This window comes from Tympanuchus pallidicinctus, unplaced genomic scaffold (assembly GCF_026119805.1).
Source record: "Tympanuchus pallidicinctus isolate F22 unplaced genomic scaffold, pur_lepc_1.0 scaffold38, whole genome shotgun sequence".
Classification (NCBI taxonomy): domain Eukaryota; kingdom Metazoa; phylum Chordata; class Aves; order Galliformes; family Phasianidae; genus Tympanuchus; species Tympanuchus pallidicinctus.
Genome location: NW_026294756.1, coordinates 1666829 through 1689376, shown reverse-complemented (window position 1 = coordinate 1689376; position 22548 = coordinate 1666829). Strand labels below are relative to the sequence as shown.

The 22548-nt window shown below is 41.4% G+C and overlaps 1 protein-coding gene across 3 annotated transcripts in view; it reads left to right on the top strand.

Annotated features, from left to right (window-relative positions):
* The window catches only part of KDM4B (lysine demethylase 4B), an 81923-nt gene extending 69504 nt beyond the window's left edge, over positions 1-12419 (top strand). For all 3 annotated transcript variants that reach the window (XM_052699919.1, XM_052699916.1, XM_052699917.1), the window contains 5 exons: positions 4843-5028; positions 5124-5288; positions 5936-6055; positions 9165-9257; positions 11014-12419. In XM_052699919.1, the coding sequence (XP_052555879.1) occupies positions 4843-5028; positions 5124-5288; positions 5936-6055; positions 9165-9257; positions 11014-11199 (750 nt within the window). In that variant the 3' untranslated portion in view covers positions 11200-12419. The remainder of the gene's footprint in view (positions 1-4842; positions 5029-5123; positions 5289-5935; positions 6056-9164; positions 9258-11013) is intronic.
* The last annotated feature ends 10129 nt before the right edge of the window (positions 12420-22548 follow it).

Here is a 22548-nt window from a genome sequence, read left to right as displayed (position 1 = left end):
ATCTACTCTAAATCTACCCTCTTCCTGTTTAAAGCTATTTCCCTTATCGCTGCATGCCCTTATAAAAATGCACTAGGGAGCTGTATTATTTGGATGTGTTCTTGAGATGCTAAGTGTCTGATATATAAGCAACCAGTGTGCCTTTAGTCTCTAGGAATGTTCTCTTTACCCTAGATGGAGCCTGGGATATTTACTCACCTCACAGTGGGGGTTAAACAAAGTACTGCATGGCCGGGAGTGGGCTGGGAGATGGTAACTGGAAAGAAGCTGATGTATGCTGACTAGTTCACCTTTAATTTGTTTTAACTTTACTTAAAGTATATCTCTTTGTTCATCAAGAAATGTGTTGTAGAAATCAACAAACGTTTGTGTGTGACCATGACTGTGAGACACCGCAAAGATCTTAGTAGAAGTCCAGCTACAGTTTCTTATCTAGCTGCACATAGTTTCATATGAGGGATTAGTAATGGATGATTCATTAGCTCAGTGCAATTAATCTTTATGTTAGTTAATGCTCCATCTCTATACTGTGTTATTGCAAAATAAATCATGCTTTTGCTGCTTATTTTGTACAGAATTCAGTTGGATAATAGCTGAGTGTGGTATGGGGGAAGGTGATGTTAGCAGTGATACATTGGTTAGCACTGATGTATTTGTTCACTGTGCAGCTATTTAGTGCAGGCAGCCCAGACAGGCCTGGGTGAGAGATTAGGAGGAATCTATCTGCTTCTAGAGTTATTTCTGTTGTGCAAATGGTTTCTGTACACAAATGTGAATGTAAAAAGCATTCATTATTAAAGTAGAGCGATGGAGCAGCATGGTGTGAGAGTGATAAATCTTACAGCACTGGGTCTTTATGGATCATCTGACATTTCCAGCATGCATCCTCTTCATTACCACACTTGTAATGATGAACCAAAAATCCTTTTGCACAAGACTTACTTGTACTGCTTAATGGAGCCTCACAAGAAAATATTGTCTTAATTCTTTAATTCTCCTGTGGCTATCCTACAATCCTACAGAGCCTGGCTCCTATTAGCACAAGTAAAACTTTGCTGCTTCATTCTGCACTGATGGCTGTTCCACCCAAAGCCTCACTGACATGTCTTTATGTCTGAATTAAAGCTTTGTAGTTCTGTTAATTTATTTGGTGTTGTATTCCTTTTACGCTGTAGGTGTTATGATGTAAGAAGGAGACTTTTAACCTAATTACTGATGACGAAAATAATTCTGCTCTGTTGGTCATACTTATGAACGGTATTATGGAATGGATGCGTGCTCTGTCAGTGTCTGTTGAAAATAGGCTATTGGTGTTGCCACCACATTTAATGTGACATTCATAGTTGGATTGGAGCGGACCTCAAAGATCATCAAGTTCCTTTGAGCGTCATTTGCTTTGGAAAAGAAAGCAAATATTCTTGAGCTAAAACTTGAAATCAGTTTAGTGTTATGAAGTAGGTAAAGATTAATAATAATTGAGATGTAAGGGTGGTGGGACTTCTGCCAGCAGTTTATCTAGGAAGCCATACTGAAGCTTGCTGAAAGGCAGTGGTGTTAGATCTGGTCTTGTTGTTAAAGTTGATGTAGTCCTAGATAAAATTAGAGTTGACTTTTCTTGCTGAAAAAGATGGAAGAATATAGAAGAAGTAACATGAAGATTAGTTGAAATGAGTAGATAAGACTTCTATCTGTGATTATTACTATTATTTATTGTTGTTGTTTTCAATACATTAAGATACTGTGAGAGGGCTGATGTGTCAAGGAGTTGCAATGACCTGTTTGAGGAGTATCTCCTGTTGTACAGACTTACACCAGGCCTCCCTTTTGCAGCACAGACTTACCAGTTCATTGATGGGTATTGCATCATTTGAAGAATGCAGTTTGCTTGCTTCCTGATTAATGGTGTATTACAAGCCTGTGTGCATAAATTATTTCTGATGTGGAAATATAGAATAATTAGCTGTCATTCCTCAGTGGAGTAAATGAATTGCAGTGTTCATCAAGCGGGAAACAGCCCATTCCTCACCTCCAGCTATGACCCAGCTCTCTGATGTGCATTCATTCTGAAGATTTTTGTTCTGGGCTTTAGACCTTCTCACATCTTCCCTCCCTCAGAAAACATCTTTAATCTTGCACGTGCTGCTTCCCTGCAGTACTTAGCACTTGTGCTTTTAAGCATCCCATCTCCCACGCTTCCAGATGTTCAACGCTCTTACTCCCTCCACGTCTCCTGCATTTCAGTCTCACTGTAGCTCTCATTTTCCTTTATCCTTTGATCGTATTTGCTCTTGATATTCCATTTGTGAATCTCTCTTCTGTCATGAGAAATTTGTTTGCCGCTCGGGTGTCATTAAAAGCGTGCTAATCCTCTTGTCTTGGAAGAGTCCTGTTTGCATCAATAAGGGGAGGTTCCTGATGCTTGAGGGTTAATACTCCCTGGAGAAGCAGTATTGAGCGCACTGTATATCAGCAGTTGTCCCTGCTGGTGAGAGAATTAGGTATTGACGGTTTAATAATGAGATCTCATTGCTATTGACTTGCTTTCAGTGCTGTGTTCCTGCTGTGCACTTTGCTGTAGTGCTTATCTGGCTTTTGAACATGGTTTACAGAATGATAAAGGCATAGCTTATTAAATAAAACAGAAAAAAAAACAACCCACATTCTGGCAGCAGTAAGGCCCTGACTTTGAATTTCCTGGCTTTTGTTAATGCTAGTAAAGAAGTCCAAATTAATCTTTGTTGTAAACATACTGACTTAATTTAACTCACAGGAAGTGAATTTGACTTCAGATCCTTGTGGGATGGGTCATGGCTGGGGAGCGGCTGGCTGACAAGAAATAAGGAAGAAGGCATCTCCCTTTCTTTTGTGTGTTTTGCTTTGAAGGAAGAAAGAAATATTCTTTGGAGAAGGAATGGCTTTTATTTGCCTTGGCAAAGCTTTGTAGCTCTTACCTGGGTCCCATGTACTATGAGAACGCAAATATAACTCTGAAATTTGGCAGTTCTTTGTTTGCATTTATTATGTAATTTATAGTGCTTTATGGCTCGTCATATTTTGAGGATACGCTCTTCAGTTATCTCAGATCTGGAAGCAGAGTGAATTTGTACGTCTGGGAGCTGTATAGACTGACTGTGTGAGCTCAGGCAGCTTATATTGCATTGCTAATCCTATGGGATGCAGTCATTCATGCGGATCTTACAGCTCAGGTCATGAGTTCCGTGATGATGTGTGCTTTGAACAGTGCATTAACAGGACTGAAGTAAATGAGAGACCATGAAGATGTAACGAGGAAAAGAAAGACCATCAGACACGTCAGTTTAACATCAGACACCGCAGAGAGAGAGAGACTGTGATGCATTGCATCATGTGTGATTATGGGACACTTATATTCCAGTGGATGGATGGTTTAGGATGGAGACAGTCAATCAGACAGTGGGGCAGTGGCTGAGACGAGCCCATGTAGTGTGTTTGGAGATGGTCACCTAGAAATAGGCACTAAAAATTATCACATTACTCTGCTCCTTCTTGTATATGGGAATAGTTTCTCTAATAACTAAATTACTGGGATGTATAGTCAGATTCATGGGTATATGATGTCTCTCAGGATTTTATTTATTTGAAGTACCACAATTCATTCTAACAAGTAAAATGCATGTTTATCTCAGGCGTGGTAATTTCCCTGATTTGCCTCATCTGAGAAGCCTCAGCCAAGGTGAAGAAGCTGTCATCAGTCAGTGACAGCCTCTCTGCTTAAGATCTTAAAAGCTTAAGAGTGGCATTTCCAAATAGTTGCATGGAAATATTACCATCCAAGGGTCTGGGACAACCAAAATCTCATCCGTATTTCTGAGGGAAACAATTTGGTGTTCCTAGGGGGATGAATGAGGAGGTTCATCTTGTTTCCTATTGACATCTAATACTGGCTTTTGGCCCCCAAAAAGCTTTTAAAGCAGTCATGTCTTAAATTGCTTAGCCATTCCCCTTAGGTTCTGTCTTGTTAGATGAGCTTAATGAATAGATCTGCTTTGCAGAAGATATTTTAAAAATACCGAAAGATCTCATACTACTTTCCCTTGCAATTCTGATGTTTGGTACTAGATTTTTATTTTTTCTGTTGTTTGCCATATCTAATTTAACACAACTCCAATAAAACATTTTCAGTTGATATGTTTTTATCAAAACATAGGAACAAAACAAAGCAAAAAAAAAAACAAAAAAAAAAAACCCCGGATAATGTTTTGTTCCATTACAAGAAATGATATTCTGTTAGATCCAGTAGAAGTAACATTCCACTGAATAGAATAGAACAAAGTATTACATAGTTATCCTGTGTTCCATTCTTTCTGAAAACGAAAGCATCACTTTATTGCAGTGTAGCTCTGAAGATTTAGTGCTGCTTGAAATAACTGCTGTTGTGTATATTAAGGGAGATGAGTATTACATTGCAGCCATTCTTAGGTAATACTGATGTGTGTTTGTCTGCCGTGTCCTCCTTTTCAGTCTCAAATTGGGTTTAAGACTCCTCACTGTTAGTATGGTGCTGGAGGACTGAATTAGTGGTAGATGTCATCACATTTGTGGGAACGACGTCAGTTCGTGCTGTAGTTCCTTGGCTTGTAAGTGATTCTAGGCAGGTAGTTGGATGGGCAGCCTCTGGTAGTATCAGACTTGATCCCCCAGCATGAAACATCCCAAGTTTTGGTTGTGGCTTCTTTGTGCATACACTAATGGTGTATACATTTGTGCTATATAACAAATTCTGACCCTGTTGGTCATCAGGGTGGCAGTATGTCGCCTTAAAGCTATTGTTACTGCATGATGCTGATTTGTTGTTCTTCTCAGAAATGCGTGTACTGTCGAAAGCGGATGAAGAAGGTGTCTGGTGCCTGCATCCAGTGCTCCTACGAGCACTGCTCCACTTCCTTCCACGTGACCTGTGCGCATGCTGCTGGCGTGCCCATGGAGCCCGATGACTGGCCCTACGTCGTGTCCATCACTTGCTTCAAACACAAAGCAGCCAACCAGAATGTGAGTTTGCTGGTTGCTTGTTTTTGTTTTCCTGCACCTGTATTTTTAGCACAGCTTTTCCAATTGCATATTTCTTCCTTTCCTCTGCCATACAGATTCAGTTTCGAAGGGAAGTGACTCTTGGACAGACCGTGATCACAAAAAACCGGAATGGACTCTACTACAGGTGTAAAGTGATCGGCATGACGACACAGACTTTCTATGAAGTAAACTTTGATGATGGGTCATACAGTGACAACGTTTACCCAGAAAGCATTATTGTAAGCAGCTAACTATGAAGGCTATTAAGTTATAAATGAATGTACCCTCATGCTGTTCTTCATCTTTGTCCTTCCTCTTCATTTCATTATTCTGTTCCTTTACAAAGATGTGGTTTTTCTGTATGTGTAGGACTTAACAGAAAGCAGTGCTTGTTTTGAGTTGCATACTGTTTGTTTTGTGGTTGAATAATCTCTGGTTTTTCAACTGACAACTGTGATTCATGGGGGAAGCAGATTGTCTGTAAGCGCTTCTGGTTGAAAATAGGAAATATGCTTAATAGAAGGAATGTATAAAAAAGGCTGACTTGTCATCTCATGCTTTTTCTTCCTGATTGAGCCATTGATTCACCACATGAAACATAGCAAGTCAACCCACATGTTTTTGTTGACATTGGCAATTTCATGGTTTGGGATCTGTAATGAGAAATTTTCTAGAACTGAGTACTGTCACCAGAAGGTGCAAGTGTTTTATTTCTCTTTTTTCACAGTTTATTGGTTTGTTTGAGATTAGTTAATCACAAATCTAGTAGCTTTCTCCTGCTTAATTGTAGTATTATGTGGCAACTTCCCTGAGTAGTGACCTCTTCTACTAGTTGTTGAGCTTTGTCTGTTCTGACTGTCTGACCTCTTTGTCTCTATGTCTTCAGAGCAGAGACTGCATTCAACTGGGGCCCCCTCCAGAGGGTGAGATGGTTCAACTGCAGTGGACGGATGGAATCATCTATAAGGCCAAGTTTATTGCAGCCCAGATCAGTCATATTTATCAGGTATGCACAGAGGAGTACTTACATGCTTCATGTCAGTATGTCTGACGGTTGCCCTAATTGCTCCCTAGGTACTTGGATGCTTACTCTGAAGAGAGGTGTTTACTCACGAAGAGGGAATTTGCTTTCTGGAGTTAATACTATTCGTAGTCTAAAGAGACATGTAGTGTTACAGTAAGATCATGATAAAGGTTTTCTGTGACAGAATATGGATGTATGAATAGAAGTATGTCTAGACTGTGCTTTTAAAACATAAGCTTTTCTTACAGTGAGAAAAACACGCAGCTTTTTGTTTAGAGTTGTGCAGGTCTTTCACTCGGATCTAAGAATAAAAAGAGAGTAAGTAAAACAAAAGGATTTGTTAAAGTCAATACAAGATTGTTTGGCATGAAGTAGCTTTCCTCTTGAAAGTAAATGTCTTTGCTCTTTACATGGACAAAGAGGCAACAGGTTGGTCTCCAGAAGGTGCTCCTTTCCTGTGACCCGTAGTAATTGTTTCCTGTCTGAGCTTTCACCATTATCAAGAAGCTTCTACACAGGAACGTGCCCACACCAGAGAGCCTGTGAAGGAAAAGCCATTCACCTCCATTGTGGGGAAAAGAGTTTAACAGCTGGTGGCTCAGCTTTGTTAGTGATAAAACAACTCAGGTCAAAGTGATCTGCTCTCAGTATTCTCTGATGGCTGTCCAATGAGTTGTGCTAATGTAGCTCATGACCTAGAGTTTCCCATGAGTCAGTATTTAAATAATTAAAACTTTGCTTGAGAATTCAAGAAAGAGTAAGAGAAATGATTTATCAGGAGACTATTTGTAGTCATGGGAAGGGACTTTGCAGAGGAGTTGCAGCGTGTAAGAATAATAACCTCATATACTCTCACCACCTCCATTTTTAAGATGAGAAGAATAGCAGGCAGTTTTTGGTCTTTGAGTCTGTTGCACAGACAGAATCTTTGTTTCTAGAAGGTTGTGATAGTGAATAAAAGAAGATTTAACCTGGTACACAGTGTTAGTATTTCAGCAGAAGGTTTTATAAGATGCAGTATGTTCATATGACTGAATCTATTTTAAATGGTACCAAGAAGTTGAAAATAACAGTGATTTGTAAAGGAAGGTGTACTTCCTGCACATTCTTTTGGAAAATACATTCTGGAATTTGCAAAGAATTGTTATTTTAAAGAGGTTGGTGCCCCTGGAGAATTGTAAAAGGCAAAGGAAGTCCCAAATCTTGCATTTGTTTGAAATTGAGTTGGGATTTCTATCCTTTCTGCACAGAGTGTTTCATATCTGTGTGCCAGGAGCACAATAGCCCACCTTGTTAGTTAACAGTCTTTTTTGTGTGCGTAATGGAAGGCAGCTGCTTCAGAGAAGATGTGATCCAGGTGACCCAGGTTATGAATAAGTACAATACGTTGTTCTATGAAGATCTATTTTTATGCATGCTTTCCAGTTTAATCACACTATAGGAAATTGTCATTGATTTCTTGAAAGTAAAATAATTTGAAATAGGCTATTCCACTTTGAGTGCCAGATGACAGAAAAATATGCATGAGGAGCCTGTGTTTTTCAAATCACACAGTTACCTATAAGTAAAGCTCCTCTCTATGGGGAAAACAGCCTGAATAGCTTTCTACATTGGTTTCCTGTGTGCGTATTTTTTTCAACAGTTGCTGTGAATCTCTATTGTCTGTCTTGGAATAGGACTGTATTTAATAACACAGTGACAGTTCTGTCGTGAAATTAGTGTGTTCAGATTAAGACAGCATGGATTAGCTTCGGATTTTAAACTTGTCCTGTCCTATTTTGCAGTGGCTTTGCAATTCGCATCTCTAAGTTTGCATTTTGTGTGCTAAAATTAGATCTGTATATATATATATATATATATATATATATATATATATATGTCTGTTAGTTCAAACAACTTTTAACATACTCTAATGTGTATTCTTAAGAGCATCTTGAGCCATATCAGTAGTTTGGAACTGTAATAAACAAAATGCAGCCATTGTGTGATAGCTGAAGATGTCATTGCCCTGTGCTGCCAGTCCTCCCTTGCTGCTGAAGTTGAGCACGTGCAGTGGAAATGGCAAACAGGAGTCTGCTTGTAGCTAGTTCACTTGTTCCCTAGTGATCTGTAAAACCTGAGAGTAAATGCGAGCGGTAGCATCTTAAACCAGCTCGGCAGAGCTCATCTTTCAAAGATTGTTCTCCTACCTGCTTAGTTATTACTGTTGGGGTGCATTGCTCAGCTAAGGCACCTCAGAAGGCATCACAGATCTAGGGTAGCTAATCAGTTGTAAGATCTGGACAGCGCAGGAGGAGCTCGGAGTGCAGGTGCTCACTTCTTGCTGAACATGCCCAGTCTGAACCTGATGTCCCACATTAACTGCTGTGTGTCTTTCTGCATTATGTAGAGAAGTATAAGCCCTAAGCAAAGAAAGTGAGCATCTCTTAAAAACTTCTAATAATTTTAACAATTTTTTATGCATGTTTCCATGAATAAACGTTGCTGTAACAACTGATTCAAAATTCATGACACAATCAGTGCTTAGTGCATAAGATTTAACATGAGGACTTACCACCACTTCTTGTACCTGACTGATTATTTCTGCTTAATGGAAATGTATTTGAGTAGCTGCCATTGTTTCCTTATGACGTGTAAAAATGCTTTGTTTAAGATGAAAGAAATTCTTATTACCGTATTGGTCTGAATACAGGGCTGCTTTTTATTATAAGTGAAAAGCTGTTCTTTTTTCAGGATTTGAATTTTTAAAAAAATCAGTGGAAATTTCTAGCCCTCGGACTGGGAGGGGATAGCAGGCATGCTGTAGCACAACCATTCTAATCTGCAGGAGCACTGAATGAAACTGCTTGGGCCAGATAAAACGGATGCCTGAGCAGCACTAAAACCTGGATCCTGGGTTCAGACTTATTAAAGCTCATTCTACAGCAAAGCTAGAGAGATGCAGAGCCAAGAACAGTGAATCATCCATGGAGCTGGCTTGCTGATACTTCCCACAAAGGGACCATGCTTGGCATTATCTGGGAGTGAACTGATCATGTATTGTGAATCTAGAAGCCAAACGTTCTTATTTCATTTTCTTTCTACTGTGCAGGTTGAGTTTGAAGATGGCTCCCAACTAATGGTAAAGCGTGGTGATATTTATACCTTGGAGGAGGAGCTTCCAAAGAGAGTGAAGTCTCGCTTGGTGGGTATTGAAGTAAAAGAAACAATGAAGTGGCTGTGGCTTGAAGTATTTGCTCACTTTTTCTTAACATATTGTTTAGACATTAGGTGAACGCATTTTCTGTGGCTGTAAAATTCCCAGTCACTCAAAAAATGTGTAGAGTCACTGAGATCTTTGGTGTGTAAATGCTTGAGAGCATGTGTATGTTTTTATTTCCTTATATGTTCAGACTTGATTCTTGTATTCTCTGGTTAAAAGATTATTTCCTACTATTTTACGTCATGAATTTAGTTATATGGACTGCCGCTTTATCTCAGTGCTGCCTTTCAGCTTGAATTAGATGGATTGGCCTACAGCTAAGTACTTTCTGGGGAATTGACTTAATGACATTGGAGCAAAGCCATTTCTTACCAAACAGGAGAGTTAAAACATGATCATTACAGAGCTCTTGTCTAAAAGATCACCCTGCCTTTAAATGCATGCAACTGAAATATTCGGCCTAGAAAATTTAGGGTTTATTGCTGGATGTTTTCAGATCTCATCCTTCGACCATTATTCAAACAAACACTGAGACCAGATTCGATGCCAATGAAGATATAGCTTTCCTCTTCATTCTAAATGTCTGTCATACTAGCTACTGCATGGCAGGGACAGATCTACAGAGTTAATCTGTGATATGTTTGTGGCCTTCAGTCTCTTAACAAACAAAATGATGGTCCAACCATTGCTTAAGAACACACGAACCACTATACCAAGTTGAACCAGTGATTCTCTGAACCACTAGCAGAAGCACAAACTCACTGTCCAAAAATATCTAGTAACAGTTGTTTATGTGGAAAAAACTCACATTTTATCATGTTTTCCTCAAGTTTGGAGGAAAACTTTGCTTACTCTCAGAAGGGTTTTATCCAAGTAACATTTGTAGAACGCTGTCTGAAGCATCTGTAGGGCTTCTCCATCTTCTTAGAGGCACTTCATCTCCACAAGAGGCCTCATGGCATAAATTTTACAGTTAAGTAATAATTTACCTTGTTACCCTCAGAAGATTTTTGGTGACAAAGACGCATCCTAGAATTGTTTTTCAGGATACAGGATTTGGGAAACAGCATATTCTCTGCAGTGGAGACTATTGGGCTTTATATCAGTCCCAGGGAGAGGAATGTAGGCTCTAAAGTGAACAAAATGTTTCAAGCCTGGCTGAAAGCTCAGATTCTTCTCCTACGCGTTCTGCTCCCAAAGACTTTAGATGAAACTCCTCAGAAGCAATGCTCGTGGTGCTTTTATAGAGAACAGCAGAACAGAGGAACAAAGCAATAGGAGAAACACATCTCTTTTGAGAGCATAAGAGGAGGATGAACAGAAGCAATCATACAGTCATCTTAGCCCCAAGGGCTTTCTTTGGGTCTTTCCTTTCTTTAACAGACATCAGGGAAGCCCGTTTCCTGTGTGCATTCTAGGAGTGAACAATGTGAAGAGACAGAGGAGAATAAGAGCGAACAGCAAACTGTCAAGGCAGGAATCGAAGTAAAAGATACTCTGATAAAGAAGGAAGGCAACTCAAGTGCTTCTCCTTCCAGTTTGGCTTCAGAAGCCCAGCAGTTTTTCTTTCAGCTTTGTGTGTTTTGGAATTCGGTTTTTCTTCAGAAATTCATTGTATCACTCTTTGCTGCCATGTTATGCCTGCTGCCTGGTTAAGCGGGCGCATTCAACAGTTTGTGCATGTCTACCTGTGTTTTCCTCCTGTGCTTCTAATACTGTACTCTCATGTCTCCTGCAGTCCCTCAGCACTGGGGCCCCTCAGGAAGATGTATTTTTGGGAGATGAAATGAGAGCAGCCAAGCGTCCCCGGCTGGGGAATGCAAGGAATCCTGAAGAGTACGGACAAAACCCAGATTACTTGGCCTTTATGGAGAGCCTGTTGCAGACACAGTACCAACCTGGCACTCAGAGCAACATGTTTTAACCAGGATTAATTAAATATGAAGTTAACCCTTTTCAAGCCTGTAGAAAAATAACCAGGAAACTCCGGAATATAAGACCAGCGTTGTGCAATACCCTGCTGTGAACTCCTTTCATCATCTTCTGGTTTGGACTGCAAGAAAATCCTGTCTGGCTGCACGCTACCTCTACTTTGCCAGACCAACAGAACTGGGAGCCTGAGAAACCTTCAGACAGCATTTCACCTGGAGACTTTCCAGCATTTGTACTGATGGAGCTTTGTGATTAGCTCCTTTTTATAAGGCTTGGAAAGAGTTAAGATTTGACTAAGTGACTTTTTAAAATACGTCAAACTCTTTTGTCTTTAAAGGTGCTATTACATTGACTACTGAAGCAGCCTTTGGAATTGTGTTTTCTGTACATAGAAGTCAACTTTGTGAAGTTTTCTATAAATAAGCACTATTAAAAAAAAAAAAAAAAAGCAAACGAAAATAGGAAAACAAAAGTTTCCACAAAACATTTTTTCTAGATTATGGCTTTAAAACAGAAATAAAATCCTCCCCTCTCTCATCCCTCAATGAAATGTGACTAATATTACACTGGGGAGAGAGAAAGCAAGAACAGATGTCCTGGAAAGTTCTGGGTTCCTTTTTGTAAAGAAATACTATCTCATTTGTAATCTGGGGAAGATGGGGAAAGAAATGTTTCATAGCTGGGATGTTTCTTACTGTTAATTCTCTTGAAGAAGTGATAGATGTGAGCATTTCTGCCACGTCAACAGGAAGGGACGTAGTGAAGCAATGACCAGGTTCTGGTCATTCTTGTCATCTTCCTTTCCCATCCTTGCCATCTAAGTTGCTTTCTAGTTTAAAACAAAACAAAACAAAAAAAACAAAACAAAACAAAAAGACAAAAAAAAAAAAATACAAAACATAAAACAAAACCAACAAAGAGCATGGCTTTCAGTTATAATATGCCACTCGGTTTTGGCAAGTGTTCTGTTGCTGCTTCTTGTGTTAGTTCCTCTAAGAGCCATCCCCTTCCCCGCTGCAGACTAGAGCACAAAGGGATTGTTCTAGCTCTCTGGTAGGCATGTCTCCCATAGGAACCTTTTTTCTTTTCTTTGACTCCATTTTTATTTTTCTGAGTTGTGCTCCTTACAGTTGTGAGAATCATTCCATGACAGAAGCCCGGGAGGTGTTTGTATGTTTTTCTTTTATCCTATTAAAGAAGAAATTCCCCAAATGTCTTTGATTGTTGTGACATCCTTTACTTAAGTGAAGACTGAGCCTTTAAGATACTCCTGGGAAGAGGAATGCAAGCCCTTCATTTAATTGGACTCAGTTCACCGAGAATTGAATGCGCATTAAAGGCAAAAACAAATCCTCAGATATTGAGTAGGCAGCTCCCACTTGGACACTTGGAAATCACCTCCAATCGAAGAGCTGTTATGGAACAGTGTTTTGTAAGAGCCTGAACCAAAACCCTGCTGGAGTCACTGGAAAGTCCTCCACTTTCTTTGGAGGAGCTCTATCAGAAGGAAGGATGAATGCAGCCCTGGTGCAAAGCGGGGAAGGGGATGTGGCTTCCAGAATATCTGGGTGAGGGGGGCAGGGGTGCATCGCTGCTCACCTGGATGTCCTGGCCTGGCAGAAGCTGTCCTGAATGCTGCATGGCAGCCTTTTCCACTTAATTTCCTGAAATCACTTGGACAGAAAGAGACTATTCCAATATTCTTTTTCTTTTTTTGTTCTTTTAAGCCCCTTTGCAAGGTGGTCGTTGTTCTGTGGAATGGTTTTTAAGCAGTGCTATAGTTGGATCTTTGAGGGAATAAGTGGGAAGGATTTGTGGACTAGCAGATAGTAGCTGAGCATCTTACAAGACTTGATAGGTATTAAACTGCTCTACTGAAGAGTGGAGACAGTAATTTTTTTTTGGTTTTCTTTTTGGCTTTTTGTTCTCTCTTGAGAGAATTGCAGTTCCCTTTATTTCTTACTGCCTCTGCTGTGGGTTACTTTCTTTGCGTGCACACGTGCGTATTTGTAAGAAGTTTGAAATAGGGTTTTTTATTTTTGAGGTTTCGGTGTTTTCAATGGAAGTCTGGGAATCAAACAGAGACTAATAGAAGTTTTCAACATTGGCAGGATTCTTAAAAGCCTCAGTTGTTACTCCTACGTAGCTGTCTCCTGTCAGTTAGAGCATTGTTTAATAGAAAGCTTGCTTGTATAAAAGAAAAGGAATGTTGCCAGGCCTTGGAGAAATATTTAAAGCAGCTGAGAGAATTTGAACAGCAGAGGAGTTTTTTTAGGAGGGGGAGGGAAAGGGTGGGATGAGATGAGATGAGTGGTTGTGAGTGACAGGGAATTTCCTCTGCATGTAAAGTCCTGACTGAAATAGCATCATTAAACTGTGTTCATATGTAGTACTCTTTTAAATACTATTTATACTGTACAAAACAAATTGTGTTTCCTCACCCCATTCTCAGATGATGAGTTATGTTTAAACGTGAACCTGGATCTGTGGAATGCCCTTCCTCGTTGCAGGGGTTCTTCCTTTTTGTTCATTTTTAAATCTCTTTTTGGTTTAGGAATGACTTGTGCAGATTATCTATAATGACTGTGTTGATGGCCTGTGTGCATCAAACTATTGACAAGGAAATAGAAAACGCACAGTCCTACCCTCTCCTTCCTTCAGTGAAATATATTTGTGTCTACTGATGTGCTATAAAAATGCTGACTTTTTTCTAGATTAAGGATGTGATGTATTTTTCTTTTCTTTTTTTTTTTTTTTTAACCCTCTGCCTCTAGGTTCATAATGAATTAAAGGCTGTTGAGCACTTCAGAATTACAATTGTTGGAGGGTTGAAGTCTCTTCATTTCTAAGTTTAAAGTAGCTTGTACTGCAGGGTAAGAAAGCTCTGCATCTGATTGGGTACCTGAGCCCAGACATGCTAAGACTGTTAAGCAGGAACTTGGTTGTTTTTTTTTTTTTTTTTTCTTCTTTTTTTCCACTTCTGCTCTGTTAATCAGGCAGAAAAACAGGTTTGCACCTCTTCCCAAAATTAGGAACCAAGCTTGCAATGTATTTTTCATTCAAGGTCCAGGATTTGCTCTAGATTGATGTGTCATAAGGACAGTGGTTGCGAAATAGCCAAAAGTTATCCTAATATCCTTTATCTTATATGTCACCAGTTTGCTACTTCGCTTTGGGAGTGTTTCTCATAGCATTCCAGTAGCCTTCCCTTTAGCCCTTAGAAGTCATGCTGACATTGAACCACTTAAAATATGATCCTTCCTTTGAAGAAATTATTTTCCTTTCTGAACCCTAATACTTTTCTCCAAATTCCTCTCAAACTGTTGCAGATGCTGCAGATTACATGAAAGAAAAAGAATCTCCAGTGTTTAATCCTTCATGAGTTAATAGTTTTTTTCTTGAGAAAAATCAGAGCAGTCACGAGTGGGCAGAGGCTGCTGATACAAGTCCATTATAATTTACGTCTGCGCAAAGTTTACCTGTTGAGTTTAAGGTCTTCTATAGTGATGTAATAAGAACAAATACAATTTTAAACATGTCTTCAGTACTTCCAAGTGACTACCTGGATCAGACATCAGAAGACAATGTTCAGAACTTATATCACAGCCTCACAGAGTAGAATAGACACTTCTGTGCAAACATCCCTGAAGTCAATATAGGTTTCTGTTACTAGCTCATACTACTGTACTAAACTATAGATGATGTGGGGTTTTAAGCAGCTGTGCTATGCTCAGAGAGTCTTCAGGAAGATGATGTGAGTGCGACAACTGCAGTAGTGCAGAGCACTGCTTCCTATACTTTCCTCTGTCTATTATTAAATACTGTTTGGGGCTAGGTGGAAAGACTGTAAATGAGCTCAACTCATTGGCCTTTTCTTCTAAACTCTGCAACTTTCCTATCCGTGGAGAAAGGGAGTTTGTATGTATCTTAAACAGCTGAGCTACCTCTCTTACCAAGGCAAGTTTCAGTCCCCCTTTTGCTTTTCCAGTTGTTCCATCTGTGCCAACTCCATCCCTGGGAGGTGCTGCTGTCCTCTCGTCCTGCCCCTGCACAGGATGTTCTACGTTACTGGGTGCTGCACAGTTCCCTCCTGCTTGCCTGTGATTCTGCCCTGCAGAACCATTTCCGAGGACTCAGCTGTTAGCAGACCTGGGTTGTCAAGGTGGGACAAGATGCTGGTATGTGATGCTTTGTCGCACACAAAAGACCGCAACTTTTTCTTACTGCTTTGAGCAAGTCCAGCTTCTTTTGGGCTGCCTAACAGCAGTGTTTCCTCACAATAAATGTGTTCTGAGATATGTAGCATAGGAGCTGATAAAACTCCAGGTCAGTATCACCAACTGTCATGTGCACAGTAAAGTAATTTTGTGATAATTGCTGGCAGCAATAAAAAGGCTGGGATCAACACACTACTGCTTCCTGCTCTGAGGCCGGCAGGGACTTTTGTCATATGGCTGGAGACTGGAAAAGTGGGTGGAGAAGCCATTCGTTTACTTCTTGTCTGGAGGATGAAAGATGATTAGCTTGGTAAGAAAAAATATATATTTTTTTTCTTTCTTGGTAAAGGAGAAGATTAGAAGACTGTAGAAACAGCAAAGTTGATTGTGCTGAGACTGTTATCTTCTGGCTGCTGCTGAGACTGAGGGGACAGCCCTGACTTCCAAAACTGAAGGATTCCATCTGTAACATGATGGAAAGCACAACAATAACAGCAGAGCAGCAAGATCCCAGGCTGCAGCAAATGAGGATTCACTCAAATGCAACAGCAGTGGGCACAGAAATAAGGGAAAGAAGCTGCTTACCTTCGGAAGGCCTCAGGTATGCAAGGACCCCCAGAGAGATCCACTTGCCTCTACTGCCAACCCTTGATTGAGGTCTAGGAAGGGGTGAATCCTGGCTCCATCCCTTCCAGTCACTCAGGGTCACTGCATGCACCTGAGCTCCCCTGGGTTGGCCTTGCCTTCCCACCAGGTGCTCCATCACTGTTTCAAGCCATGACTTAGCAGTTGCACTACACCATCTTTACCACTTCGTCCTTTGCTGTCTCATTGTACAGTCTAGAGTATTTCTTTTAGTTCTGTTGAAGCAATTCTTGCAGACATGTTATTCCCAATCTCCAGTATGGCTTTCCCATTCCTGGCCTTGCTGTTAGTCCATGTGTGGATACTGGGGCTTGCAGGCATTCCCTCTTTGGTGTACTCACTACTTTCTTTTCTGCTTGGCTTTTGTGACCATTTATTTTAGGAAAAGAGCAGATGATGGAAAAACATTGTCGCATGCTACAGACATCTGTGCTTTGGCCAGTTCAGTGGAACTTCTATTTCTTAAGGTTAGTCTGCAGGGATTTTTCTCTGTTTCTCTTCCCTCGCTGTTCATATTAGTTCTTCATCAGTAGTTCTCCTTCAGCTTGAACAAATTGCACCAGTTTAATAAAACTGCTCATTAAACAGGTGCAATTTTCTTCTGGAAGAATGCCCTTATTTCCCTTGTTTTGGTCAGTGTGCTTTATTTGAGTAGTTTTAATGTAAGGTAATCAGGAGCTTTGAATCTGGGAATGCTATTTTAGTTTAAAAACGGTTTGAATTAAACTAACAGAACTTATGTGGTAGCAGGCATCTTCCAACTGAGGGCTGAAAGGAGGGAGATGACAGATCAGCACATTGCTAATGTCTTTTCTCTGGCTTGAGTTTTTTTCAAAGCAAAAGTGAAGACTTTCTTGCAGATCCTTTTGTTGTACTGCAGGAGAAAAATTCTTGTTACTTGTCTCATTTGAGCTTCTTTTCCCTACATCTTATCTAGCTAAGGTGCTCTAATGAGCTTCTAACGCTGTTTTTAAAATAATTTGAACAATTGTATTGTCAGAAGATGTCTTTCAGACCAAACTGCGGTCGGAGGGAGTTGGAAAGTGCAGGTTTGTAGCAGATGAAGTTTTCTTGGGACATGATTATGCTTTGAGGAGAAACTGCATGCAACCTGGCAACTGTCGCTTCCCAGGCAGCTTGCCTTTGTGTCTGTCTCTCTGTGGGGCATGTGCAGAGCTATGGGACCAGTAACACCTGTGACCCGTTATGTCCTTTTCCATTAGCTTAATGTTTCCTGGGTTAGAAGGATAGTGTGTCCCTTGATCTTATCACAGATTAACAAAAAAAACCCTGTACCTGAGTTTAACTCTGTGAAGTTTAAATCACTTCTGCTTCAAAGTGCCTACTAGAGGAGATACCTGCTGGTGCTCCTTTGGGCATTAGTGCCTATGTTGCCAACAAGAAGTTCATGTGAGAAAAGATTGAACAAGCTTCTTGAGACACTAGCAGAAATGCTCAAAATGTGTTCTTGCGGATACCTGAATTCTATCCCCACGTTCAGGTCATCTCTCTGGATTCTCTTCCTATTGAAAACAGTGCTGGCATACACACACACACACCAAAAAAAAAGCCAAAACCAAAAAAAAAAACCTTTGGCAGAGGGCCAAGACTGAAATGAGTTGAAGATGTTGAGCTGGAATTATTTGGCAGCTTTGACAGTAAAAAAAGATAACAACTTGGTTTATATGCACACCAATAGGAAATTATTGGGAGTTATTTATTCTGCAGTAGAAGAGCAAAACAATTAAATGTTTTGTTTCCAAGAGGAGAAACGTAAAGGTCACTCTGCAAATATTGTTTGGAATTATTTAGTAACCACAGCTTAGCCACTTTTCCTGTGATATAAATAAGAATTTGGCTGTGTTTCAGCACAGTTGACTTTGGCTTACCTCTATTTCCTAGTCGTGCCATTTCAGATGCCAGCTGCTAATATCCTCCAGCAAATGAGCTCGTAGTCAAACTGTCTCTGAAAGAGGAGTGATACCCTCCCCTGTGCCCCAGATCATGGTTTAAAAATAAATAAATGGACAGACCCACTGCTCATCTGCTTCATTTAATGGAGCCATCTCCTGAAAACACAGCAAATTTTCTTTGATTAGGATTGAATGGTCAGTAACCCATGATGCAAGCCAAGATGCTGCTGCCATTTAGAATAGCAGAGATTCATTTGCCTGACTAGAAAGATCAAATCTAACTTGATTGTAGGTACAGAAGGGCAGTGGACAATTTTCTACATGGAGAAGCAGCGGGGTGGAGGAAAAAGGCTGTTGTGCCAGTCTGATTTCCTTGTGTCTCCACTTAGAGCTGAGAGGTTTTTTTTCTTTTTGTTATCTTAATAGCTTGGAGCCACAGGAGAATATCTGAGGAAGTGGTGCATCTGATTAATCTGGGATTCTGCTATAATATGGAATTAGTGCTGCAGTCCTGCAGCTGTGTGCCCTGCATTGGGTGATCAGTGTGAGCTTTTTGTCAGTGGGTAGTGAGAAATCTGCTCGAGAACAGCTGTTTCTGTGAGATCCCCCTGCTCAGAGATGGTTCTGTTTTACAGAAACGATTCATCGCAAGATTTTTTTTGACTCCTTATGAGTGTAGAAAATTGGCTGCTTATGAACTGCTGTTATTAATCTCATTTCTGTAACATTCTGAAAAATCAGGAACAGGGTCTGTTTTGTCCAAATCAATTTCTCTGCGATTTTCCTTAGTTACGAGAGATATCCTCATTTTTTTTTTCTGTCTGTTCATGCCCCAAGTGCCTCACAGTACAAATGTACCCTCTGGCCCTTCCTGTAAGTACCTCCAGATGACCTAACATGGTCTTCACAGTGCTCTGCAATGAGCAGTGTCACACTGACCTGCTGCAGTGGCTAAATTTAAGCTCCTTTCTTTTCTTTTTTTTTTTTTTTTTTTAAATTGCCATATGTGTTCCCAATACTTGTGTGATGCTGGGAAGGGAACCCCAATGCCAGTCTTCCCTTGCACTCGGAGGAGCCTGTCTTGATTTTGTATGCTCTTTTTACACTTTTAAAAGATCTATTCTCTGAGCACAAAGACCAAACTTCACATCTGCTTATAGCACTGACAGAACCATGGCAATATTTCACTCTCAGCAGGCAGTTGACTGGAAAAAAAAAAAACCATGCCTCTGACACACTGCTTTTATTCTTATGCTATTTCCATGTGTTCTGTCTGCTGCCTCTGGCCTTGGTCTGAGGAGCATTTTTAACCCTTCTGCTCCTTGCCAAAAGCTCAATGAGAGGGAACGTCCCCTTGGGTTCCTTTAGTTGAGACCACAGTATGCCTGGGCTCCTGCAGCCCCAGTGCAGCACAACTGCAGCCTGTCAGCATCCCCTCACCCCCCCCAATGTGCTTCTATTTACTGCCATAATCAGCGCCTCTGAAAGGCAAGGCTGAACAACTGCTGTTAAATATAATTGTCCCTGTGACAGGTCCACTGTGGTGAGAAAATTCGTGCCTTTCAGAGCTGATGACTCTGCTAAAGAGCAGTGGTAAAACCAGAGCTGAGTTTCTGGCCCAGATGGCCGTGGGTCTGAGGAGTGAAGGCTGCTCCCTGTATCCCATGTGCATTGAGGAGTGTTCGGCGTTAACCCTTCTCTCCATTGCACAGGTGAGGCCTTGGAGGTCGATGGTTCTGCATCGCACAGAGCAGAGCCAGCAGGCAAGGGAGGTCCTCCTTCCCTTTGCTCTGCTCAGAGCTAGGCTGCCCAGTTCCAGGCAGACAGGGAATGGCTGCAGAGATGGTGGGGGCCTGGAGCACCTCCTGATGGGGACAGCCTGAGAGCCCTGGGGCTGTTCACGTGGGGAAGGGAAGGCTGGGAGGGATCTGATCAGCGCTGATCAATATGTGGAGGGCGGGGGTCAGGAGGATGGGGCCGGGCTCTGCTCTGTGGTGCTCAGCGCCAGGACGAGGAGCGCCGCGCACAGACTGGAGCCCGGGGAGTTCCATAGGGACATGAGGAAGAACTTCTGTGCTGTGAGCGCGGCACGGAGAGCTGGGGTCTCCTTCCCTGGAGATGTTCTGGTCCCCCTGGGTGCTCTTCTGTGCAGCTGCTGTAGGGAGCTGCTTCGTGGGGGAGGTGGTTGGACTGAGTCCAGAGGTCCAATCCTGACCCATATGGATTTATGATTCTGAGAACTTCCACAAAGTCCTGATCCTGCCTCAGAGGAACGTCTTTGGCTGTGGCTGGTTTGTTTGCATTGAAGTATTCACTGAGAAACAGTGGGATGTGTCCTCCTCTGTGGACTTTGGCGGAGACTCTTCCCTTGAGCACAGGTATGTGATCCCAAACAACAGTACCAGAGCTAATGGCAAATTGTCAGTAGTGCTAATGCTGCCAGAGCACTAATTATGGCTGAGAAGACACTTTCCTTATAAACCTCTCCTTTGAGCTCCTTATTGCTACCTCAGAAGAGTAGTATGGAATTGTCTTGTGTGATCATGGGTATCAGGTTTATGTAGAAGAGAAACCTGAATGACATTCAGTTTGTTTGCTGTTCTCCTCTTCCAGTTTTTGCCTGGATACAGTTGAGCATAAAAATCCCCTCAGCTGAGAAAGCTTTATAGTTGCACCAAGTTCTCTAAAGCCATTTCTCCTAAAATATTCAGCCTTAGTCACCAGTGAGAGCGCACAGCGTAGCTCTAAGGTTTGTGCAGCTACAAGTGTGCAAAAAGCCTACAGCACAGCACCTGGCACCTGAAGGCTGCCAGTGCAGGGAGCAGTGAACATGGAATGAGCTCCTTGGATGCATAGAGAGCTCTGTGGCAGCAGGGCTGCCTGCTGGGAGATGCTGTATCCTGCTGGAGTTTCCCAGCAGTGGTGGTGGTCCTGCTGCTGCCTCATGGCTCTTCACTCGTCTGAGTCTCGGTTTCTAGATCTGTATGGTAGTGGTTATCATCCTTCCCTTCTGCCATTCATTTTTTAATGTCAGTTCTCAGTAGGGAAAGTTTCTTCATTTTAACAGCATTGCTTTCAATTTAACAGCTCTCTGCTTTCCTGTAGAAAATTGCAAATAGGTTCTCCCAGCTGCTTTCTTCCTACACTGGGTTAATTTCTTTCCATGGGACTTGACTGCAGTGTGTTGAGTGGGGAGAAGGATGCCTGCCATCAGCAGCTTTTGATGCTGGGAGGCACTTTGTTGGGTCTCCAAGCTCCTGGCGATTTCCCTTAGGGCTTCCTCTGATCCAGAGCAAGGAAAAAAATGTAAACCAAGGTGTTGGAATCCAACACAGTATTTTACCTGGTAGTGTTTTTGTGATTTATTAACTCCAGAGTAAATCAGGGAAATGTATGGCATTACATTTTTGTGTTACAGCAGCATCCTGCATGCGAGATTGGCTTAGAGGCTCTCTGATATGGGAACAATAAAACACAGCTACGAAAGGCGTGTGCCCTGGGAGTAGTTTGCAGTCTCTGCCAGGGAGATGCTAGGACACAGTGGAAAAGTATGACGGGTGAAAATAATGTGAACATCTGCTTTCCTGTGTGTATGACAAAGCGCATAATTAGGAGCCTCCTGTATATTTTATTTTAGGCAATGCAAAAGACAAAGAAATAATAAAGCATCCATGAAAACTTGAGGCAGTTTGCTGGTGTTAGTGCGGTGGAGTTCTTAGAGAAGGACTTGAAGTTTCAGGATAAATTTGGGGCAGGAAAGAAAGGTATTACATGGCGTTTCTTCTACTCTTTGCAGCTGCCTCCTTGCAGAGATGTGCACTTGGCAATGGGGTGGAATGAGATTAAGAATGGGTAAACTTATGTGGAATGCTTGCTTTATTTAACATGATTATTTGCTTCCAAATCATATCTACTGTGTTCTGAATGCACTTGGTGCTTCCAGAGTGATGGTTAAGCTCAGACGAAGACAAAACAAAACAGTGAATTTTTTTGGCATCTTAAATATTCTGTGAGTTGGATGCTGTCTCAGATGTTAGGAGCTGAGTTGTGAAACCAGCTTTGGTCCAGATCCAGCATCTCCCCCAAGGAAACATAGATAGAAAAGCACGTGAGTTACCATCGCGGCTGCGTCCTGCTTGCACTGAGATTCTCTGAGAGAGAAATCATTTTAGAAGGGTTAGAAAACCCACAGTAATAGTGAAAGCCATGAACACCCACAGTCCTGCAGGACTCTCCTGAGGCTACAGGGGACGTGGGGAGCTGCTGCCTTCTCCCGTAAGAGAGGGAGTGGAGCAGACAAAAGCCGCCAAGATCTGATAATAAAATCTGTTTGGAACAGCTGTCCGCTGACAAGTATAATAAACTGTATTAATGGTGTCATTATTATTCCCTAATTAAAAGCTAATAACTAAGAGTTAATTGCCTTTAAAAGATGAAGCAGTGCTAAGGCAGGGATTTATCTCTGTTTTTCTTTGCTTGCCTGGCTGTGCTGATATTTTCAAGCTAATTAATTGAATGAAATCTTACTGAAAACTAATAATCTCTCAGTGTCGACTCAACCAATTG